Genomic DNA, 19060 nt, shown 5'->3' on the forward strand with positions numbered 1-19060 from the left:
TGCAGTTCTCAAACTGAGACAATGGGAAAATTAAAAACTCTAAGAAGACAAAAATTAAATTTTATCCATGTTAATTCTGTTCTTGTCACTTAATCTCTATTCCTTCTTTGGGCAGGAGAGAGGTTGCTAGGCAAGTTTTGGGGTTTTTTTTCCCCCAATTCTTTTCCTGTTGCAGACTTCCTATAGTGGGAATGTTCTTTGCGTATTCACATACAGCTTCAACTGAAGTGAATGAAAGTTTCAGCTGAAAGCCAGATTTGACTTAAATATTTTTTTTCTTCTATTGTTCCCAATGTCATGTTTTATCCCTCGATTAATACTCTGCTCGTTTGCTTTTAAAAAGATTGACTTCTTGCAAAAGAAATGGTATTTTTCCCAAAGAATCTTTCTTACAATTTCTTTTTAAAGCTTTGATATCATCAAAATTGAGAACTAAACGGAGTGTGTAAAATAAATAAAACAGCCACTTCACTGTCAAGATTCTTGAGGTTTATTCCTCTCCTTTGAAAAGTAGAATATATTGTCTATTTTTGTTGTTTTCACTATAGATTATAGAAGTTTTGAATATTTATCTGTATGAATCCATTTGCCTTTTGTGGTCAATTTCTACAGTAGTAACATTTAAAAAAATGGATTAGATGACATAGTTTGATGATAAGTAATTTTAAAAAACTACCAGGTCTATGTGTTTTTCAATTTGCAATTAAATTTAAAGAAAGAAAAACCACAAACCCAAAACCAATTAAAACCCAGCATAGCTTTTAGTTACCTATGAGTAACTTAAGGTGGTATCAATCATTGCTGACTTTTCCAGAATGTTACATCTGATGTGTTTTAGCTTAAATAAAAAAAAAAAAAAAAAAAATTACTGATTTTTGGTGATTTAAGTGAATTCTTTGATTAGAGGAAAAAATAGATTAAGTATATAATCTTTTTAATAGATTAATTAGATTTTCTACCCACCCCAACCCCAGAAATGTAACTTTTCTCCCCTGGAGTAAGTAGTTTTGTTTTTAGTTCAATGACATCAGTGTTTCACAGTAAGTGAAATAGAGAAATAAAGAAATGCATGGAACAGTTCTCACATAGGAATGCTCTTCAAATGTCTAGGTCTGTATCTAGGCCCTGAACTATGGGGGTTTCTGGTAGAAGGGAGTGTTGGTGGGTTTTTGTTTGTTTGTTTTTCACAGGTACCCTGCAACTGGAATCACATTGATGACAGGCAACTAGAGGTTGGCATCATCTTTGCTAATCAAGCTGAGTTCTTAAACACAGACTTAGGAACTAAATACTGTCATCTCTTTTTGTCCATCTTGTGTGTTGCTTGCAAAGGGAAGCAAGACTTATTCCTTCTCTTCACATATGAGTTTAACATCTATTTAAGAAGTGTGGGTTTAGTCACCTGAGACGTGGGAGGTGGTAAAAGAAATAACTAAAACCACATTCCCGCTCATCAAGCAACACAAAAATTAAATCGATTTTTAGGGGCCCATGTCAAATGTGCATATGCAAACACATGCATTCTGGGAAGCAAGCAGGAGGAGCTAGAGCTCCATGTGATGAGGCTGAACTATGATACTGCTGAAATAACTGCAGTGTGCGGGGGTAGTTTGTGTGGCTGGATCTCTGGTGTGGATGATGGATATGAACTCATTAGAAAGGCAGGGAAGAAGAGCAGGTGAGGCTGTCATGAAAACAAGCAGCTTCATACCCCAGAGTTCAGGAGAGCTGTCTGGTTTAATTAGGTGGTGGGAGATCTGGCTGTCACTATGGGAGAGTTCTGTATTGACTCAGAGACTGAGGAATGTCTGATTATTGGGGGGAAAAAAAAAAGAAGGTTGAGGTATGGATCGGGGTGTGCTAGCCTTTTGGTCCTTGGAAAAATCATGGCTCAGGTGCTCTTGACAGCCATTTCTGGGCACATGTAGAAGGTGATTGGAAATAGCCAACATGGATTTACCAAAACGTAAATTATACCTGACCAACCTGATTGCCTTCTGTGATGAAACACCTAGACTGTGGATGAGAGGAATGCAATGGAAATTGTGTATCTTGACCAACCTGGAGAAGAGAAGGCTTAGGGGGAACCTAGTAGCAGATGTCCAATACCTACAAGGTTGTCAGAAAAATGGAGCTAGGCAGGCTCTGCAGAGATGCATAGCAGGAGGACAAGTGGAAATGATGATAAATTGAAACATGGGAAGTTGCAACTTGATATAAGAAAAAAAAAATTGTGATGAAGATAAACATTGGGATGTTTTACCCAGCGATGTTGTGAAACCTCCATCCTCAGAGGCTTTGAAGGTCTGACTGGACGAGAATCTGGACTATCTGGTCTGAATTCTGTGTTGATCTTGCTCTCAGTAGGAGGTTCAACTAGATGACCTCCAGAGGTCCCTTCCAACCTGAATGATTGTGTGATTTTTGTGATTTAATACTGTGGTCATAAACTGAGAAAAATAAATAGCCCACTCCCAGTCAGTAAAGTCATAACTCAAATCCAGGGAATACTCCCCAGGCTGAATTGTTTGGAATATTTTACTCTGATCTGGCCTACCTCATTGCCAGACATTAGCAATTAAGGGCAGGGCCAGGAATGCCTGAACCAAAAATCTTATTAATGCAGTATTTGAAATGTTAAACTAATCAGAATATCAGTTACTGTAAACTTAAATCACTGTTTTATGAAATATAACGGGTTTGGTGCTTTTAAATACATCTGCCTTGTGACAATAGGAACTTGTACCATACAACACATCTATGTTCTGTGTGAGGTTTCACAGTAAGCAAATCCAGAATGTGGAACTGCATGACTGGTTCCCTGACATACACAATAAGAAGCGAGGAGGACTTATAAAATCTGTGTATCTGTGATTTGGGTACCTTTTTCTGGTCTGTGGAAGGTGCTTCCTTCCAGATGTAATTTTTCTGAGGTTAGGTGACAAATCTTTTCCTTCAGCGACCACAGTAGTACTATAGTCTCTTCAAATAATGGAGAAGTAAGTTCTTCTGCTTTCTTGATTTACTTTTTTATTGTGCCTGGTGAAGGTGTAATTTGTGTTTCTTTGAATTTTTTTTCTTCCCCCTATGTGCTAGATTATTTATGAATTTGCCAGAGATGTAAAACAAATGACCAGCAACTTAATGTAGAAGCTTACAATTTGATAGCAGTTCTCTGGATGCAAGGAAAACGGTGGTGTAAGTTGCAGATGCAGTTTGCATTCTGGGTTGTGCAATATGGTCTAACTGACAAGTGTGCAGTTTTTATTTCATAAACCTTATTTCTCTTAAACAACAAGGTCAAGAGAAGCTTGTCTTGCAAACCTGCAGATGAGAAAGTCTATGTAGGGCTTTTCTGTTTTCTTCAGTACCTGTTTTTCCTGGCATTTGTATTATCTGAAACACCTTGATCTGATGCTCAGGTTCCCAAGCCGTTCTTCATTTTGTCTTCTGATATAAATTCTTGTCACCTAGTAAAACAGATACAACAGCTTGATGAAAAGATATTTACTTGTGTCTCCGGTTGTCCTGCAAGTTCTGTCATTTTTGTTCAACTTGTACATCATACCCTTTATCCGTTGTCTTCAGGAAACAAACAGAGAAGCTTTTGTAGCCCTGAATAAATATGGCAACCGCTTTGTGCTGGAGCTGCTTTGCTTGTACTTTGATGGGAAAATAGCTGTTGATCAGCTGGTTTCCAGACAGTCCATCTGCTTTGGAATGTTTTTAGTATTCCAAAATGTATTTACAAATCAGAAAACTAGTTAATATTGGAAGAAGAGGCAAGTATATCACCATCGTTTGCTTTCTGAGCTTTGTATCAAGAGGCAGCCAAAGAAAATTGTTCACATACTGAAAATGAAAAGAAGATTTAGATATAAAAATGTACCTTTTTCTGTTGAGTTTTGTAGTAAATAGGATTGTTTACATTATACTTCAATTTATTTTCTATACTAGAAATAAGGAAGGAAGAAACAATATACTTCAATTTATTTTCTATACTAGAAATAAGGAAGGAAGAAACAATTTGTTTTTTTATTACATTGCAGAAATTTCAAAGATATCTTAATCTTAGTCTTTACATACAATGATTGTTACTTTATACCTTCTGGAATTAAATCTTAAAAAGTTTTTATTCATGCTTAAGTGGAATTTCTGCCTGCATGCTTTTGAAGCTATTGGACTGACAGTCAAGTGTCTTTGTAGTCATCTTGGGTTTTTAAACATACTTGAAAAGACTACAAGCTCTCCTCTAGAATGTTCTATGAACGTCATTATGTTTTATGAATAGTACAACTATGAAAATTCAATATGCATTGTTTCAATTAGTTATTTCTAAAATGTATGTTGATAACCTTTGAGAAGTAAACAAAGCTGCAGATGGAAATGTTAACAATTTTTGGCACAGAAAGTATCTTTAGTTCAATTATAGTTTTGTTAATATAAATGGTGGTTTTGCTTACTAGGTCACGGTGAGTTTTGAAGTTTTTGTATGTTTGAAACAAGGAATAAAAAGTTGTATCCAGAATAAATTTTGGAAAATAGTATATGTGCTGTAGTGAACTGTAGATAATGGATCCTTTGGAAGAGTTCACATGTGATAGGTCTATAAATATGCAGCACTCCACTCTGCTTTGCTTTGTAATACAACAGCAAGTTCTTTTTAGTACTTTCTGTGGAAAAGTTTTGAGGAAAAACAAGTAACCTTTTGGTTAATACCTAGTAGATTAGGGCTTGGTAAGTATGACTGTGGTTCATGGAATGTCTGAGGTTGGAAGGGTTCTCTGGAGGTCACTTACTCCAACCCCCCTGCTCAGGCAGGGGTACCTAAAGCCAGTTGCCCAGGACCGTGTCCAGACAGCTTTTGGATATCTCCAGGAAGGGAGACTCCACCACCTCTCTGGGCAGCCTGTACCAGTGCTTGATCACCCTCACCACAAAAAAGCACTTCCTGGTGTTCAGATAGAGCCTCCTGTGTTTCAGTTTGTGCCCATTGCCTCTTGTCCTGTCATTTGCTCTGCAGAAGAGAGCCTGGCTTTGATCTCTTTGCACCCTCCATTCAGCTATTTATATACATTGGTAAGATCTCCCTGAGCCTTCTCCTCTAGGTTAAACAGTCCCAGCTTTCTCTTACTCCTCCTGTGAAAGATACTCCAGTCCCACCATCCTTTTGATCCTTTGGACTTTCTTCAGTACCTCCGTGTGGGTTTTTTTGTACTGGGGAGCCCAGAGGTTGACACAATACTCCAGGTGTGGCCTCTCCAGTGCTGAGCAGGGGGGAAGGATCCCCTTCCTTGACCTGGGGCAACAGCGGCGCCTGATGCAGCTCAGGATACAGTTGGCCGCCTTTGTGGCAAAGGCACATTCCTGGGTCACGTTCAGCTTCTTGTCCACTGGGACCCCTCAGGTTCTTTTCTGCCAAGCTGCTTCCAAGCTGGGTGGCCCCTTCGCATGTACTGGTGCATGGGGTTTTTCCTCCCCAGCTGCAGGACTTTGCATTTCCTCTGTTGAACTTCATGAGGTTCCTGCCAGGCTGTTTCTCCAGCCTGCCGAGTCTCTCCAAATGGCAGCCTGACTGTCTTGGCATATTGGTCACTATTCCTAGTTTTGTGTCATCTGCGAACCTGCTGAGGGTACACTCTGCCCCATCATGTAGATTGTTAATGAGGGTCTTAAACAGGATCAGACCCAGCATTTGCCTCTGGGTTACACTGCTAGTTTCTGGCCTCCAGCTATAGACTTAGGCTTCTGATTGCCACACTTCTGGGCCTGGCAGTTTTCAATCCATCTCACTTTTTGCTTATCCAGCCCATACTTCAACAGCTTCTCTATGAGGATCTTGCAGGAGAGAGTGTCAAAGGCTTTACTGGAGTTCAGCTAGAAAATGTCCGCTGCTTTTGCCTCTTCTTCCAAGTCAGTCATGGCACAATAGAATGTAATAAAGTTGGTCAAGCATGACCTCCCCTTGGTGAAGCCATGCTGACTACTTCTGGTACTTCCCTGCCTTCTGGTGCCTTGAGATGGTTTCCAGGATTATCTGCTCCATCACTGTCATGGCTTAACCCCAGCTGGCAATGAAGCACCACCCAGCTGCATACTCACTCCCCCCTGGTGGGATGGGGGAGAGAATCAGAAGGGAAAAAACTTGTGGGTTGACATAAAGCCAATATAATAAGTAAAGCAAAAGTTACCCATCAGCAGGCAGGTGTTCAGGCATCTCCAGGAAAGCAGGGCTCCATCATACATAATGGTTACTTGGGAAGACAAAGACCTTAAGTCTGAACGTCCCACCTCTTCCTCCTCCTTCCCCCGGCTTTATATGCTGAGCATGATGCCATATGGTGTGGAATATCCCTTTGGCCAGTTGGGGTCAGCTGTCCCAGCTGGGTCCCCTCCCAGCTCCCTGTGCCCCCCCCCCAGCCTGCTCGCTGCTGGGGTGGGGTGAGCAGCAGAAAAGCCCTCGGCTCTGTGCAAGCACTGCTCAGCAGGAACTAAACCATCCCTGTGTTAGCGACACTGTTTTCAGCACAAATCCAGAACATAGTCCCATACTAGCTGCTATGAAGGAAGTGAACTCTACCCCAGACAAAACCAGCACAATCACTTTCCCAGGTACTGAGGTGAGGTTTACCAGCCTGTAGTTCCTTGGTTTTTTTTTTTTCCTGCCCTTTTGAAGACAGGAGTGATATTTTTTTACCTCGAGTTCTGAGACATTTCTCCCAGTCACCATGATCAGTCTAAGAGTATCGAGAGGGGCCTTGCAATGACATCTTGCACTTGTGGGTGCATCCTGTCAGGCCTCATGCACTTAATTGTGCCCAGTTTGCCTAAGTGTTTGCTGACATGATCCTCTTGCAATATGTCATCCTCACTCCAGACTTTCCCCTGGTCTTTAGGATTCCTGATTCTTGCATTCAGGACCACAACCTTTTCCGTGTCCTCTGTGAGCACCATCTCCTTCAGCAGTGAGCACACGTTTTCCCTAGCCTTCCCTTTGTCATCTCTAGTTATAGAAACCCCCTTCTTGTTGTCTTTGACATCCCTTGCCAGATTCAATTTCAGCTGGGCATTTGCTTTCCTTACCTCATTCATGCATGCTCGGACAATGTCTCTGTAGTCCTCCCCAGGTTACATGTCCTTGCTTCAAAGGTGTGTATGCTCCTTGTTTGGGTTTGAGTTTGGGTTTTGCCAGGAGCTCCTTATTCATCCATGCAGGCCTCCTGGCAGTTTTGTTTGGCTTCCTACTCGTTGGGTTAGTCTAATCTTCTGCAGTCTTTTTTTGTCTCTTTGCAGTCTGCAGGTCAGTTTCCTATCTAAAGAAAGAAGGAAAACTCTTCTTGTGTAGTTTATTCATACATATTTATATATAGCACTATAGTACATATGGTAGAGTAATACATAAATACTAATTTTTTAATATATGTAGTATATAAAATTGTGTCGGGTATTGTAACTTGCTTCAGTATCGATAGCTATGGATGACAGCTGGCAACACTTTCCAAGTTAATATTTTGTTCTTTATGAACAATGGTGGAATTTAATTTAATGTGAAGACTGATGCTTTTGAGATAAAAGACATGAGAATGTCCTAATGAAGGTAAGAATTCCTTTCATGCTTACTGTGTTGTTTAATGGAAGTGTTCTCTTCTTTCAGCTTCCCTGGAATTGTTCTCCTGTTTGTCTGTCTTCTTTGTCTTGCTATTACGTCCCATCATTCAGAGTACGTGGGGAAGTAGAAAAGCATCAGTGGCATAAGATGCCCTGGCACAGTGTAGCTCCATCCCAAGGAAGTATCTATATAATGGTTTAGAAAATGGCTGAGTCAAACATACTGTGCTTTTTACTGTATTATACAGTTTTGATAGCAAAATATATATTAATACTAAAACCCCTCAGTATTAATTAACAGATTGTTCTGCACAAGCATTAGCTCTTGTTTTTCTTGTTTAATGTCCTCCTCAGTAGAGAGTCTCTGTATTTACATCCTGTAGAATAAATAGCAGATATAAACTATAGTTGCTCTTCACAAAATATTAATGGCTTAAATGTGACAGGGTAGAGATCCATGCTTATGGAGTTATATGCTGCAAATACTTGGAGAGTTTAGTTACATGTGGTATGGGAACTAGAATTATGTTTCAGTTTTGGGCATGTACAGCTCTTCCATACTATTTCCTTTACATAGTTTTTCACATTCAATCAGTCATAATGTCTCCCAGCAGACGGGTCCATTCGCACTCACTTCACTCTGGCTCAGCTCAGTTCTAACTCAGCAGGAAATGTTCTCACCACTATATTAGGAAGTTGCTCATGTAAGTTCTCACTTCATTATTCACTTAAAGTCTTCTGTTGTTGGATACTCCAGGTAGCAATGATATTTAATAATAATAAAATAAATGACGGTATCTCCTTGGTTCCTGTAGTGAGCTCAAGGTTGTGCATACTGCATATTCTATTGGTTATATAGGGAAATCTGATTTTTTTCATTCCTTCTATAAAAATGTTTGTCCTTATCTTTGGGTTCTCAACTGCATCTTTCACTAGAATGTTGGTGATATGACAAAAGTGAAAATACTTGGTTTGCTATAGACCTGGAGGCAGTCCTATGTCTTAGTTCTGGAGAGCTCATTATTCTTATTTCACATGAACAGAAATAGCAACCAATCTGTATTTTATATACAATAGCACACTCTAGTGTGTATGTTAATTAGCCATTATAGACTGATTCTCATCGTGCTAACTCATTTTTCCAGTCATTTTTTTCTGTTGTAGTCAGTAATATTTCTTTCTCCGTACTTGGGTGAATTGGAGCAAATGTATACCATCAAATGAGAAGTTACCGGTTCCGTAACAGAATTATTGTGATACTAAATGTTTTTTGGTTTTTTTTTTAAATGATGCTTTAAAGAAAAAAGAGCTGATAATTTTTGTGGAGAGGAAACTCTTGATGTAATGGAGGAATTGAGTCCATTTTGAAGAGTCTTCTAATGATGTAATTGTATGCAGCAAAACTGTGTAAGATGGTTTTGAAGAGTCTTCTAACCTGGTTGCCTGCAGGGAACTACAGTTTGCCTTTTTGCATTAGTACAGAAATGAGGAGGTAAGAGAGTACATCACTTGCTAAGATGTTGGCTCGGACTTGCAGCTAATTCTGAAGATACAACAGCCTTACAGTAGATAGGTTGTCAGCATCAAATCAGATAACTATTTTTCATGTTATGTATAGTAACATAAGACTCTCAACAGCTGTTACAAAAACATTTGTACAGTTAAAACGTGGGTGCTTTAGTTAGTTAACTTACCATTTTATTGGCTCATTTTTCCTGACTTTTTTTAAACGGGGTTTATGAATTACATTGTAAAATGTAAAAAGTACATAATACCAGTTGAACTCAAAGTAAAGGATTTTATTTTATGGAGCTTATTTGATAATTTGTTTACATGGGTGAAAATTTAGGATCTTTTCCTGAATTGATTTTATTTTTTCTATCATTTTTTCTGCGTATGAATGTGATCTCATAGTGCTTCTTTGCAGTATTGGCTTTTGCTTTATTTGTGTGTTACTACTTTGATATTTTTTAATGTTATAAATGGTGATTATTGATAACCTAATAAAAAAAGAGTAAGAAATTAAATTTCTTTTGCTCTGATCACAAGAGAATAGTCAGTAGGGGGGGGGGGAACAACCATGGAGTAAATGTCATAAATTCAATAGGCACGATATTTTTTTTCAGTTATTTCAGTAACTTTGGTGTTTTTTTGGTGTTAGTTACACCCACTATAGAAGTGGGATTGTGAAATTGCTGTGGTGTTTACTGTTGTGGGCTGATTTTTATCAAAAGATGTTTTGATATGTAGCCATTTGCTTCCTTTTCAGGTGGCTGTGTTTGGTGACCCTAATTTTCAGTTTCAAGTCTCTTTTTTTTTTTTTCTGATGCTGTTTTCCATATGTATTAGGAGCACTACACAAAATATTTTTTCTGAGCATCCGTTTTTGATAATGAGAACTGCGGTTGCTTTGAATTAGATGAGAAGAAAGTGAGATTGAGTGTATCTTTTTCTTCATTTTTTGTATATGCTTTCACTTATTGCTGTTACAATATGTGTGATATGCAGGCGTCCTAGAATGGAAGGTTAGTAGGGAGTCTGTGGGTGGCATACATTTTTCCCCACCACTTCAAGACAGTCTGCCTCTTTGAAAGTTAGCGGAAAAATGTATCAACTTTTTTTTAATCAAGGGTAATTAAATATAACAAAATAAGTTTCAGGTCTTTACTCTCTCTTCTTCCTCCATCAGAAGGATTCTCTCACTGTGGATCTTACATAGTCCTGCAAGAAGTGTTACCCTTATGGTTCCCAGTGTGCATGAACACATGCCCTTGCTTTCTGTTCAAATGCTGTGTCATCAAAGAACCCTGTTTAAACTGTTTATGCTAACAATGGTTCAGTGAGACTGAAATTATTTAGGAAGCAATTCAGCTAAAAGATCTAAAAGAACTGCAAATGCAGTTGGCAGGCAGTGACAAGCAGCTGGATGGCGGGTGGTCAGTAAACTTTCCCGCTGCCACAGTCGCTTCAGAAGGCTTTTCTGCCCAGTGTGTCCTTGGGAACCCCACCTCTCAGAAGCTTACGAGGCATTTGGATCCATCTGCCTCTACAGAGTAGTTTGATTCACAGGGGTCTAACGGAAGAAAAGGGGAGTTACTTGGGTTTTAGTTTGGAAGACAACTTTCAAAGTTCAATCCTGTTCTCTTGTCCTTATCATCCAAGTTTTATTTGATATATTTCTGAAGGCACATACATTTGGTAGTGTTAAAGCATGTATTCTTATGAATAAATTGTTCACAATTACATGTTTCCTCATGTAAGAGTCACAAAACAGGAAAAAATGAAACATTGGTGAACCCCGAGTTGCCTTTTACTTTCACACTGTGTTCACAAAGAATGCTTCATGCTCTCTGGAATGACTGTCAAGATTTTGATGACAAAAATCCTCTGTCTTCCAAGTTTACGTTTAATCTCTGTCAGCATTCTGGTGTGAGATTCTCTCCATCACAATGCACAAGGAGAGGCAGTGAAGGTCCTCTGAAGATGATTTTACTTAAATTTCGAACTTCTCAACTCATGTTTGCTTCCTTTCTTAAAAGCATTTATTAAATAAAGGAAGGGAACAGCAACTTTCTTTAAAAACCACTCTGAAGTCATGCAAACCATGCAGGGGGATTCTACAAGAGCTGGAAAACACAATATTCTCTCTTTTGTAGTATATCGGAATATTACATTTTAATTTCAGGTCTATACCATTCAAAATCTTTCATAGAGCTTCCCTTTTTTTTTCTTACAAGCAGAGTCATAATTCTGAGGGTAGTTATGTCCCTTCATTAAACTCATTTTCATATGGAAAGTACACATTTTATTGAAGATTTGTGAAGAAATAACATGACTGTTTTTCATCAAATGAGTATGCTACTGTTCTTGGAATGTTTCTGTTGTGCTCATAGATCAAACTTCCGGAGTTTCATGATTTGGCTGTCTTCATTGTTAGACAGTAAATCAATGCCTACACTTACAAAATGTGTTCCTCGAAGTGACTTTGGGTCTTCTTATTGGATATACAAGGACTAAGCACACATTCCTTTGAGTGATATAAGCTTTTGAAACACTATTTTACAGTTTCAGAAGAAAAGGCCAGCCATCCTCAAAAGAATTGAAATGCACCCTTACAAGTTAAAAGAAATAAACTTAAAGGCCTGCTGTCTTTGCTGAAAAATATTGCAAATAGAGAAAAAGGAAGTGTAGTGTTCATCAGATTAGATGAAACCCTTGCTTTGAGGGAGCGTTGCAAAGTGACCTTAAACTTTTCATCTGTGTGCTTGTGGCCTTTCATTTCCTCTTCTACCTCTGTTCTTGAAATTGCTAGACCTGAACCAAGCAAAACTGATGCCTTACTATTAGTTCTTTACTAATGACTTTTTCATACTTTAGGAGTTATTTTAAGGAAGTATGTACTCTGAAATGTAGTGGATGGAATGAATCTTCATGTTGGGAGTTATACTTTGGTGTTGATGCTTCAGCTTGTGTTACCAGTTCACATTTAGTACATGACTTAGAACAAGTCACTAACTGAAAAAACTGAGAGGCTTATTGTAAGAGGACAAACTGCGTTGTTGGTTTTTTTTTTTGCTTTGTGTCTTGATTTGCATGGTAATGCTAGCGAGAGGCGTTGTACTTAGTAGAATGAAATATGCTGCTTGCTCGGTCAACACGCTTCATCCATGATGTCTCACTCTTACGTTCAAGGTGATTCTGACAGATCTTAGATGGGAATCTTACTTTTAACTTTCCTCAACATGGAATACATTCTCTTCGGTTTTGGTTTTGTTTTGGGTTGTTTTCAGCTAGCATAATTAATGACCATTAGCTTACTCTTTCTATATAATTCTTTTTTCATATTTGTCAATCCAAGGTAAGTTACTATAGTAATTACATGTTTCTCTCTCTCTCTCTCTCTCACACACACAGACCCCTGCCATTTTTGCTTTTCACAGGGAAGATATTTGTTAAGCATTTGTGAAGTTTTGGAGTTAAGCACTGGATCACATTTTTCTTCCTTATATCAATTCTGTAATTTTATACTGCAAAAATATTTCTAGCTCAGTTTTGGGCGTTTTGTTTTTAAACATCTATAACATCGGACTTGAACTACTTTGTGGTGTCAATGACACCTATCTATCACAATGTGATTAAACTGATGTGCCCAGATGTTGTGCATTGTTATCTGACGTAGTAGTTTATTTACACATCCAAATATTTCCATCTTCAATTCTTCTGCTTCATATCAGTTGTTCTTGCACGCCTTCACAACACCCCCAGTTCTATTCAAGAGAATCTGAATGTCTCATTATTTTTGGGCCAATGATAAGTTTTTATAGCTATAATTTCAAACTTTTTGCTAAGGTGGTCCTTTCAGCTTCTAATCAAATACAGAGTTACAGACCAATTAATTTTAATGGTGTTATATCGCCTTTCATAATAAAATTGAACATGCTTTGTTAGATGCTAGGTTTTCCTTATTTCAAACATACAGATCTTAGAAAACATATAATTTTATTAATTAATCTCAACTTGAATTACATCCAAAAAAATTAGTTAATATGTAGTGTAAGTTTTGCATGGTCTTGCCCTGTAATCACTGCAAGGTAATATTTGTGATGAATGCTTCTCTGCTCTCTGCACCAGTTTCCCCAGGTGATTTAAAGCACCTGTGACCTGCTGCACTAGCTTATTTAAGAACAGATCCCTGAAGCAAAGAAGGAGGGAGGAGGGAAAGTTTTTAATACTTACCAATTTCTGATTTGGAAAAGTGGTGCTGCTCCCTGATAGGCATGAAATGCTGATGAGAATTTAATGAGGTGTTCACATTGCAGACTAAGATAGCAAACCACAGGCGACCATTTTTATGTAAAGGCAAAAATATTAGAATGTTCCTGTCCATTTTACTTCCACATGATACAGTGAATAAAATAAAAACTGAACAGTACAGCTTTGTTTGAAAAACATATTCAGGATGTTCTTATGAGGAACACTTTCCTGGGAAACTTAAGAATTAAGGAAAGATAAAAAAGGAGCTATGTAATGAGTAGGAGAAGAGTGTGCTTTTCTGAGGAAGCTGAATCTGATACTCATCCATCTCAACATTTTTATTAATACAGGCAGTAAATAACTTTTACTAAAAGAGTGGTTTGGAAGTCCTGCCACCCACAGGTATACCAAGAAACCAGAAAAATCAGAGCATCAAAGAAAAACTTAAAAAAAATTGGAGAACCATTGAGAAATATCTGGGGACTAATAAAATAAAGAAATAAAAATATGTTTAATAGTAGGACTAACTTGGCTTGTCAGGTATCATATATATGCTCAATATAAGATGTGTGCATTTCTTCATAAAAGTTACTCAAAATGAAGAAAATAATTGGTCTTTACTCCCCTAATTAAAATAGTTATGTTGAGTGCCTATGTTATATATAAACTTTCCACATGTTTTTGTACAGGACAAGCATAAGCAGGAGTTAGAAGACATGAGGAAAGCTGGACATGAAGCCTTGAGTATTATTGTTGAAGAATTCAAGGTAAATGAGTTGCCAAGATAACACAATTTCTAAATTATATTGTTGTAATAGTATATAATAAGTGCACTACAGGCAGCCTTTTTGGTACTGATTGTGCTGGTTGCTCAATGTCTTTCACTTTAAGTCTGTCTTTTCTCTTGCTTCCAATTTAGACTGTTTAGCCTGAAATTTTGCATGGCATGTTTTCTCATTTTGCACTTTGGGAAACTTAAGATAAACTTAAAACGTGAACAAAAAAAAATGCTCAGTTAATTGTGGTAAACTTTTGGTTTGAGTTTGCTGCAGAAAAGCAGCATCACAGAGCAATTCAGCAGGTTTTTATTTCCACAGCACTAAGTGAAGAAGTTAAATATGAAATAAGGTTGAATCTCTAATTCTTCTCTCATGTTGTTCCTAGTTCCTCCCAGCTGATAAGATGAAAGTACTGGATCTTGCCATGGAGGATAAATCTGTGTCTTTTGTACTGTTATGGAAACTTTCTAGTAAGAAATGCACAGAGGACAAAACCTGAACCACGTTAGGAGAAGGAGTAGGTAAAGCTAAGAATACTAATTAGACTTAAGGAGGTAAAGAAGATCTGGCAGGGAAAAAAACAACCCTGATAATGGGAAATGGAAAAGAAGACTATTTTTGAAAATGAGAAGGGAGATATAAGACCTGGCATGCAACTGTGAGCTGGGAACACAAATTTGACAGCGTGGTTATTGAAGGGGAAATTCAGACTGTAACTGTTCAACAATGGTAATTCATGCCCAAGGAATGATCTGGCATAGAGGGCAGGAAGACCCAACTGCAGAATGGTTTAAACTTGCTGGAAGCAGGATTGCCAGAGACAGCGGGAGTGAGGTTTCCCTTGGTAATGAGATATGAAATGTCACAGCATCGTCTTGTTAGCAGTCCATCCTAAAATGTGAGTGCTCGGGCCACAGTCAACAGAGCTGGCACTGGGGGATGAACTGAACACAAGGCTAAGGTGCCCCATGCCAGTGCTTACATGATTGATGCTGGTGCAAATGTGTATAAGGAATTGTCTCATATCTTTGCAGACTCCTTGTAGAGCTGCTTATGGAGGTACGACTGTCCAATCCATTGTTCATTAGATCTTTTTACACTTAAGCACAAATTTGCCTCAAGGGATGTAATGAAATTTTTCCAATGTTATTAGGGTTGGAATGGAACTGACAAGGTAAGAAGAATAGGATTGAAGTCGGGTCTTGGGATTCAGGTAATAAGCTGAAAGCCTGAGTCTAAGACCTGCTGGTTAAGAAGCCTGCAATACTTTGTGGGTGAACGTAGGCAGGTTGGTTGGTTTGGTTTTAGGAAATACCTGAAACTTACTTGTGATGTATGCTTCTTTCTGGTGGTCTCAGGATCTGCAGCTCAAAGAGAACTGTCTGTGCCAGATTCCAAGTCTGCTGCAAAATTTGGGATCTTAATATTGTGCAAAATTGGGGTTTTAGTTAGATTCTGTGGGGCTCGTAGACTGTTCCTTATATGTAAGGCAGGCTACTAAATTCCAGGTCTGAGAAAGCACCACTCTGGAGGAGACCTGATGATGCTTTTAGGACCCTCTGCTTGAAGGCAGCCCATGTCATAGGCTGCAAAAAAGTATAAAGTAATTCTAGTCATCGTACATGTTTGCAACGATTCATAATAAGAAAGTATTTTAATAATTTTGCTAATAACTGTTAGTAGTATTCTAGCTAATATCAAAATTGGACTCCCTGTAGAAATAAGTCTGTCTCATCAATACAACTTACACTAATTTAAAGGGAACCTATCCAGAAAAAAGTTTCCATTCCTGAGAAAAGCTCAGCATGGCCACTGGTGATGTCCCATTTCTCCATACCTCCTTCATTTCACTTCTGGAGGAGAATTACTGTTTCTTTTCCCTTACTGCTTTGAGAACCACTTTGCAATAGAAGTTCTCAAATGGGAATTTTCTTTGGACTGTCTCACTTTGGATGGGCCACTGAACATAACGTATATCAGTACTTTTCATTTCTGTTTTGTGCCAGATGCATATAAACTAGCTTGCTGTTTCTGTGTGAACTTATATTTTGAAAAACCTGGCGAGCTATTGGTAATTGCTGTACTTATGTTTCCTTCTTTGTATTTCTGAAAATATAAACAAACTGTGAAATGCAACAATTTTATAGTATGGAGCGAAAAATTTAAATATTTTCTAGATACAATTTTTTCACCATTTTAATGCCTTTATGTGAGCTAAAGGAGAATTTTGCATGGATGATGTTGTCCCTTTTAAGGAATAATTTTTTCAGGTATTGTTGGGTAAAAGAATATACTCGTGCCACATTGATTTTTGGAAAATATTTTGTGAGTCTACAGCAGCTGGGAAGATCTGATATGCCATCTAGAAAAGAAGATCTGTGTTTATCAGTTTATATGATTTGGCACAGAAGATTAGGGATTTAATTGAATACTAATACTGTGATTCTAATTAATATTTATATTTAGCATATTATTTCTCATCAGATGTTTATAGTCAAGTTATATAAAGGCATTCTTTAATATCAGGGAACTATGGCATGAACATACTTCCCACAAGCTTACCTGTTGCCTCATGTGGTTAGTTGGCATATTTTTGTCAATGAGATCACAGTACTCTGAGGAGAATTGACATCAGATGTACCAGCCTCCAAATAAAATACTGTAGCCAACCTTCTATGCAAACAAGCAGTGTGTTATTTTTCAGGGTAACAGGAAAACTGGAAAAAAAAAAAAAAAAAAAAGGTTACTAGGTTTAAAAAAAAATATCTTATTTTGGTTTTTTATAGCTTAAATACCTTTCTAGTAACCCTTTACTGTGTACTTAAACAAAAAGTTATAACAGTGAATCAACAGAGTTCAGTGAAGGCAAAAACTGTTCTGTAGTTTCGTTTGAAAAAATAATCTCATAGATTCTTGTAAAACATTAATTCATGGTTAATATTTCAATATGGAACAGGGTTAATTTTTTTTTTTCTTAAGTAAATGAATCAGATGTGGTTTTGTAATTATAAAAGTAGTATTTTACATTTTGGGGACTTCTTAACTACTCATACCTTTAGGAATTTTATACCTGTCAGACATGTTGGCAGTTAGTAGTCAGATAAACAAATGAGGAGTCCTACATATAGCATTTTTTTAAGAATGTAAAGTAAATCTGATTAGTCCTTTTAGTGAAATACAGAATTGTGAAATTCACTGACTCTTTTAATTCACTTATGATTGGCCATGTTAATTTTGTGCTGAAATATATCTTCTTTAGGATTTAAATTGTTACACTAATGCATATCATTTATATGCAGAAATTATTTCCATTTTCAGTGGATGTTGTAAGTACTATCTAATTAATCCTCAAATTACCTTGAGCGTGGAGATTCACTTAAACGTCTACTGAGTTGTTTAAAAGGCATAGGAAGGAAAATCTTTCTTACAATGAAATTGTCCTGTTTTGCATTCCTTGGGCTTTAATAAAACAAAGTGATGCAGAGTATTCCAATCAAGTGCTTGCTTGTGACCCAAATTAGGTTTTGTTGCAGTTATGACTGTTGGAATTGTGACTAATCCTATATGGTGCCAGCCGATCATAATTATGGAATGCCACTCCAAGCACAGTTGTAGCATCAGTGAATGTCATGCACAACATTTGTGTGTGTGTGTGTTTTAAGGATAGCTATGTAAAAATATGAACCGTTCATCATTAGTCCCAGAAAATAATCCCCACAATCCCTCAAGATCAAATCCTCTAAATTAGGTATTGAAACTCTGGGTTGAACAACAATGGAAAGGCGTTGACTACTTGTCTTTTCTGTATTGCTGGCACAGGTAAGTCTTCAAACTGGTAGATTTGTGAAAGTGCCTTTCTTTTGGCATACAAGGAAAAGAGTTGCCATTTTTTCACTTCTATCTACAAGTTCACCAACTTTGTAACCAAAAGCTCACATATTTTTTACATTTAGGGCTAATTGTTACTCCTCGCAGACTTACTGCAGCAGTCTTTATGTTGTATCTTTCTGTGCTTGAAAATGGGTTACACTTTCTGATAATCGCTCTCCTGTATTTGGGGGAACCACTTGTTGTAGAAGGGACAATATTTCTCCATGTTGATCTTGCATTAGTATGTTGTCCCCAGGCAGGCCAGGCACTCAAGCTGAAGACCAAACCCTTTCAATTTCTACCCTTGGTTGTGACAACAACCCTTGTTGACTGGTCCTTTTTAATATGGCAAGTGTTGAACGGAGCTTACAGAAGTCAAATACTATATGATCTAATTTCAAGGACCTGAATGTACCAAAGCCCTTAGAATTATTGCAGTTGTCTATGGAATATTAGCTTGCCAAATGTGCCGGGTAATCTGTAAACAGAGACCATTAGACACTTTGTAGCACAAACCCTCAAAAACCTTGGCCATTGTTAAGCATCTCACATTCTTATCTTCCTTTCATGAAATAAACCATCCAACACAGTCATGAAATTTGTATTAAAAAAATGGGGAAACAAATAAAAAAATAACTTAGTGTTCTGTGTAGGCCATTTCCCCTTATGTTTACCTATTTTATTTTAATTTCTGTCTTTCATGTCATTATTTTTTTAAGCTTTTATCCCTGGTAATTAACTATAGTAAAGAAAAGTAAATGTAGATCTTGGAAATAATGCTTGTGGGATCATGCCATATTTTAAGATATTTACCTCAAGCAACATAAGGATTTTTCTTCTGCTTGTTTAATCAAGCTTTTCTTCCAAAATTTTCATAGTTATGTAAATAAACGAGTTAAGATTTTTAATCTGTTTTGTTTATATTTCTCACCATATAAAATATCCTTTAATGTAAGGTTTAAGGAATATGAGGTTACAGGCAGGTGTATTTATTTGATGGTATTTATTGACTTAGATTATTTTATGCAATTATTAGTCTTTTAGAAGCC

The 19060-nt window shown here is 37.5% G+C and overlaps 1 protein-coding gene across 6 annotated transcripts in view; it reads left to right on the forward strand.

Annotated features, from left to right (window-relative positions):
• The window catches only part of CCDC91 (coiled-coil domain containing 91), a 150049-nt gene that overhangs the window by 59766 nt on the left and 71223 nt on the right, over nucleotides 1–19060 (forward strand). For all 6 annotated transcript variants that reach the window (XM_056341289.1, XM_056341287.1, XM_056341288.1 and 3 more), the window contains exon 7: nucleotides 14052–14129. In XM_056341289.1, coding sequence (XP_056197264.1) covers nucleotides 14052–14129 — 78 coding nt within the window. The remainder of the gene's footprint in view (nucleotides 1–14051; nucleotides 14130–19060) is intronic.

The sequence above is a fragment of the Falco biarmicus genome, chromosome 5 (assembly GCF_023638135.1).
Source record: "Falco biarmicus isolate bFalBia1 chromosome 5, bFalBia1.pri, whole genome shotgun sequence".
NCBI lineage: Eukaryota > Metazoa > Chordata > Aves > Falconiformes > Falconidae > Falco > Falco biarmicus.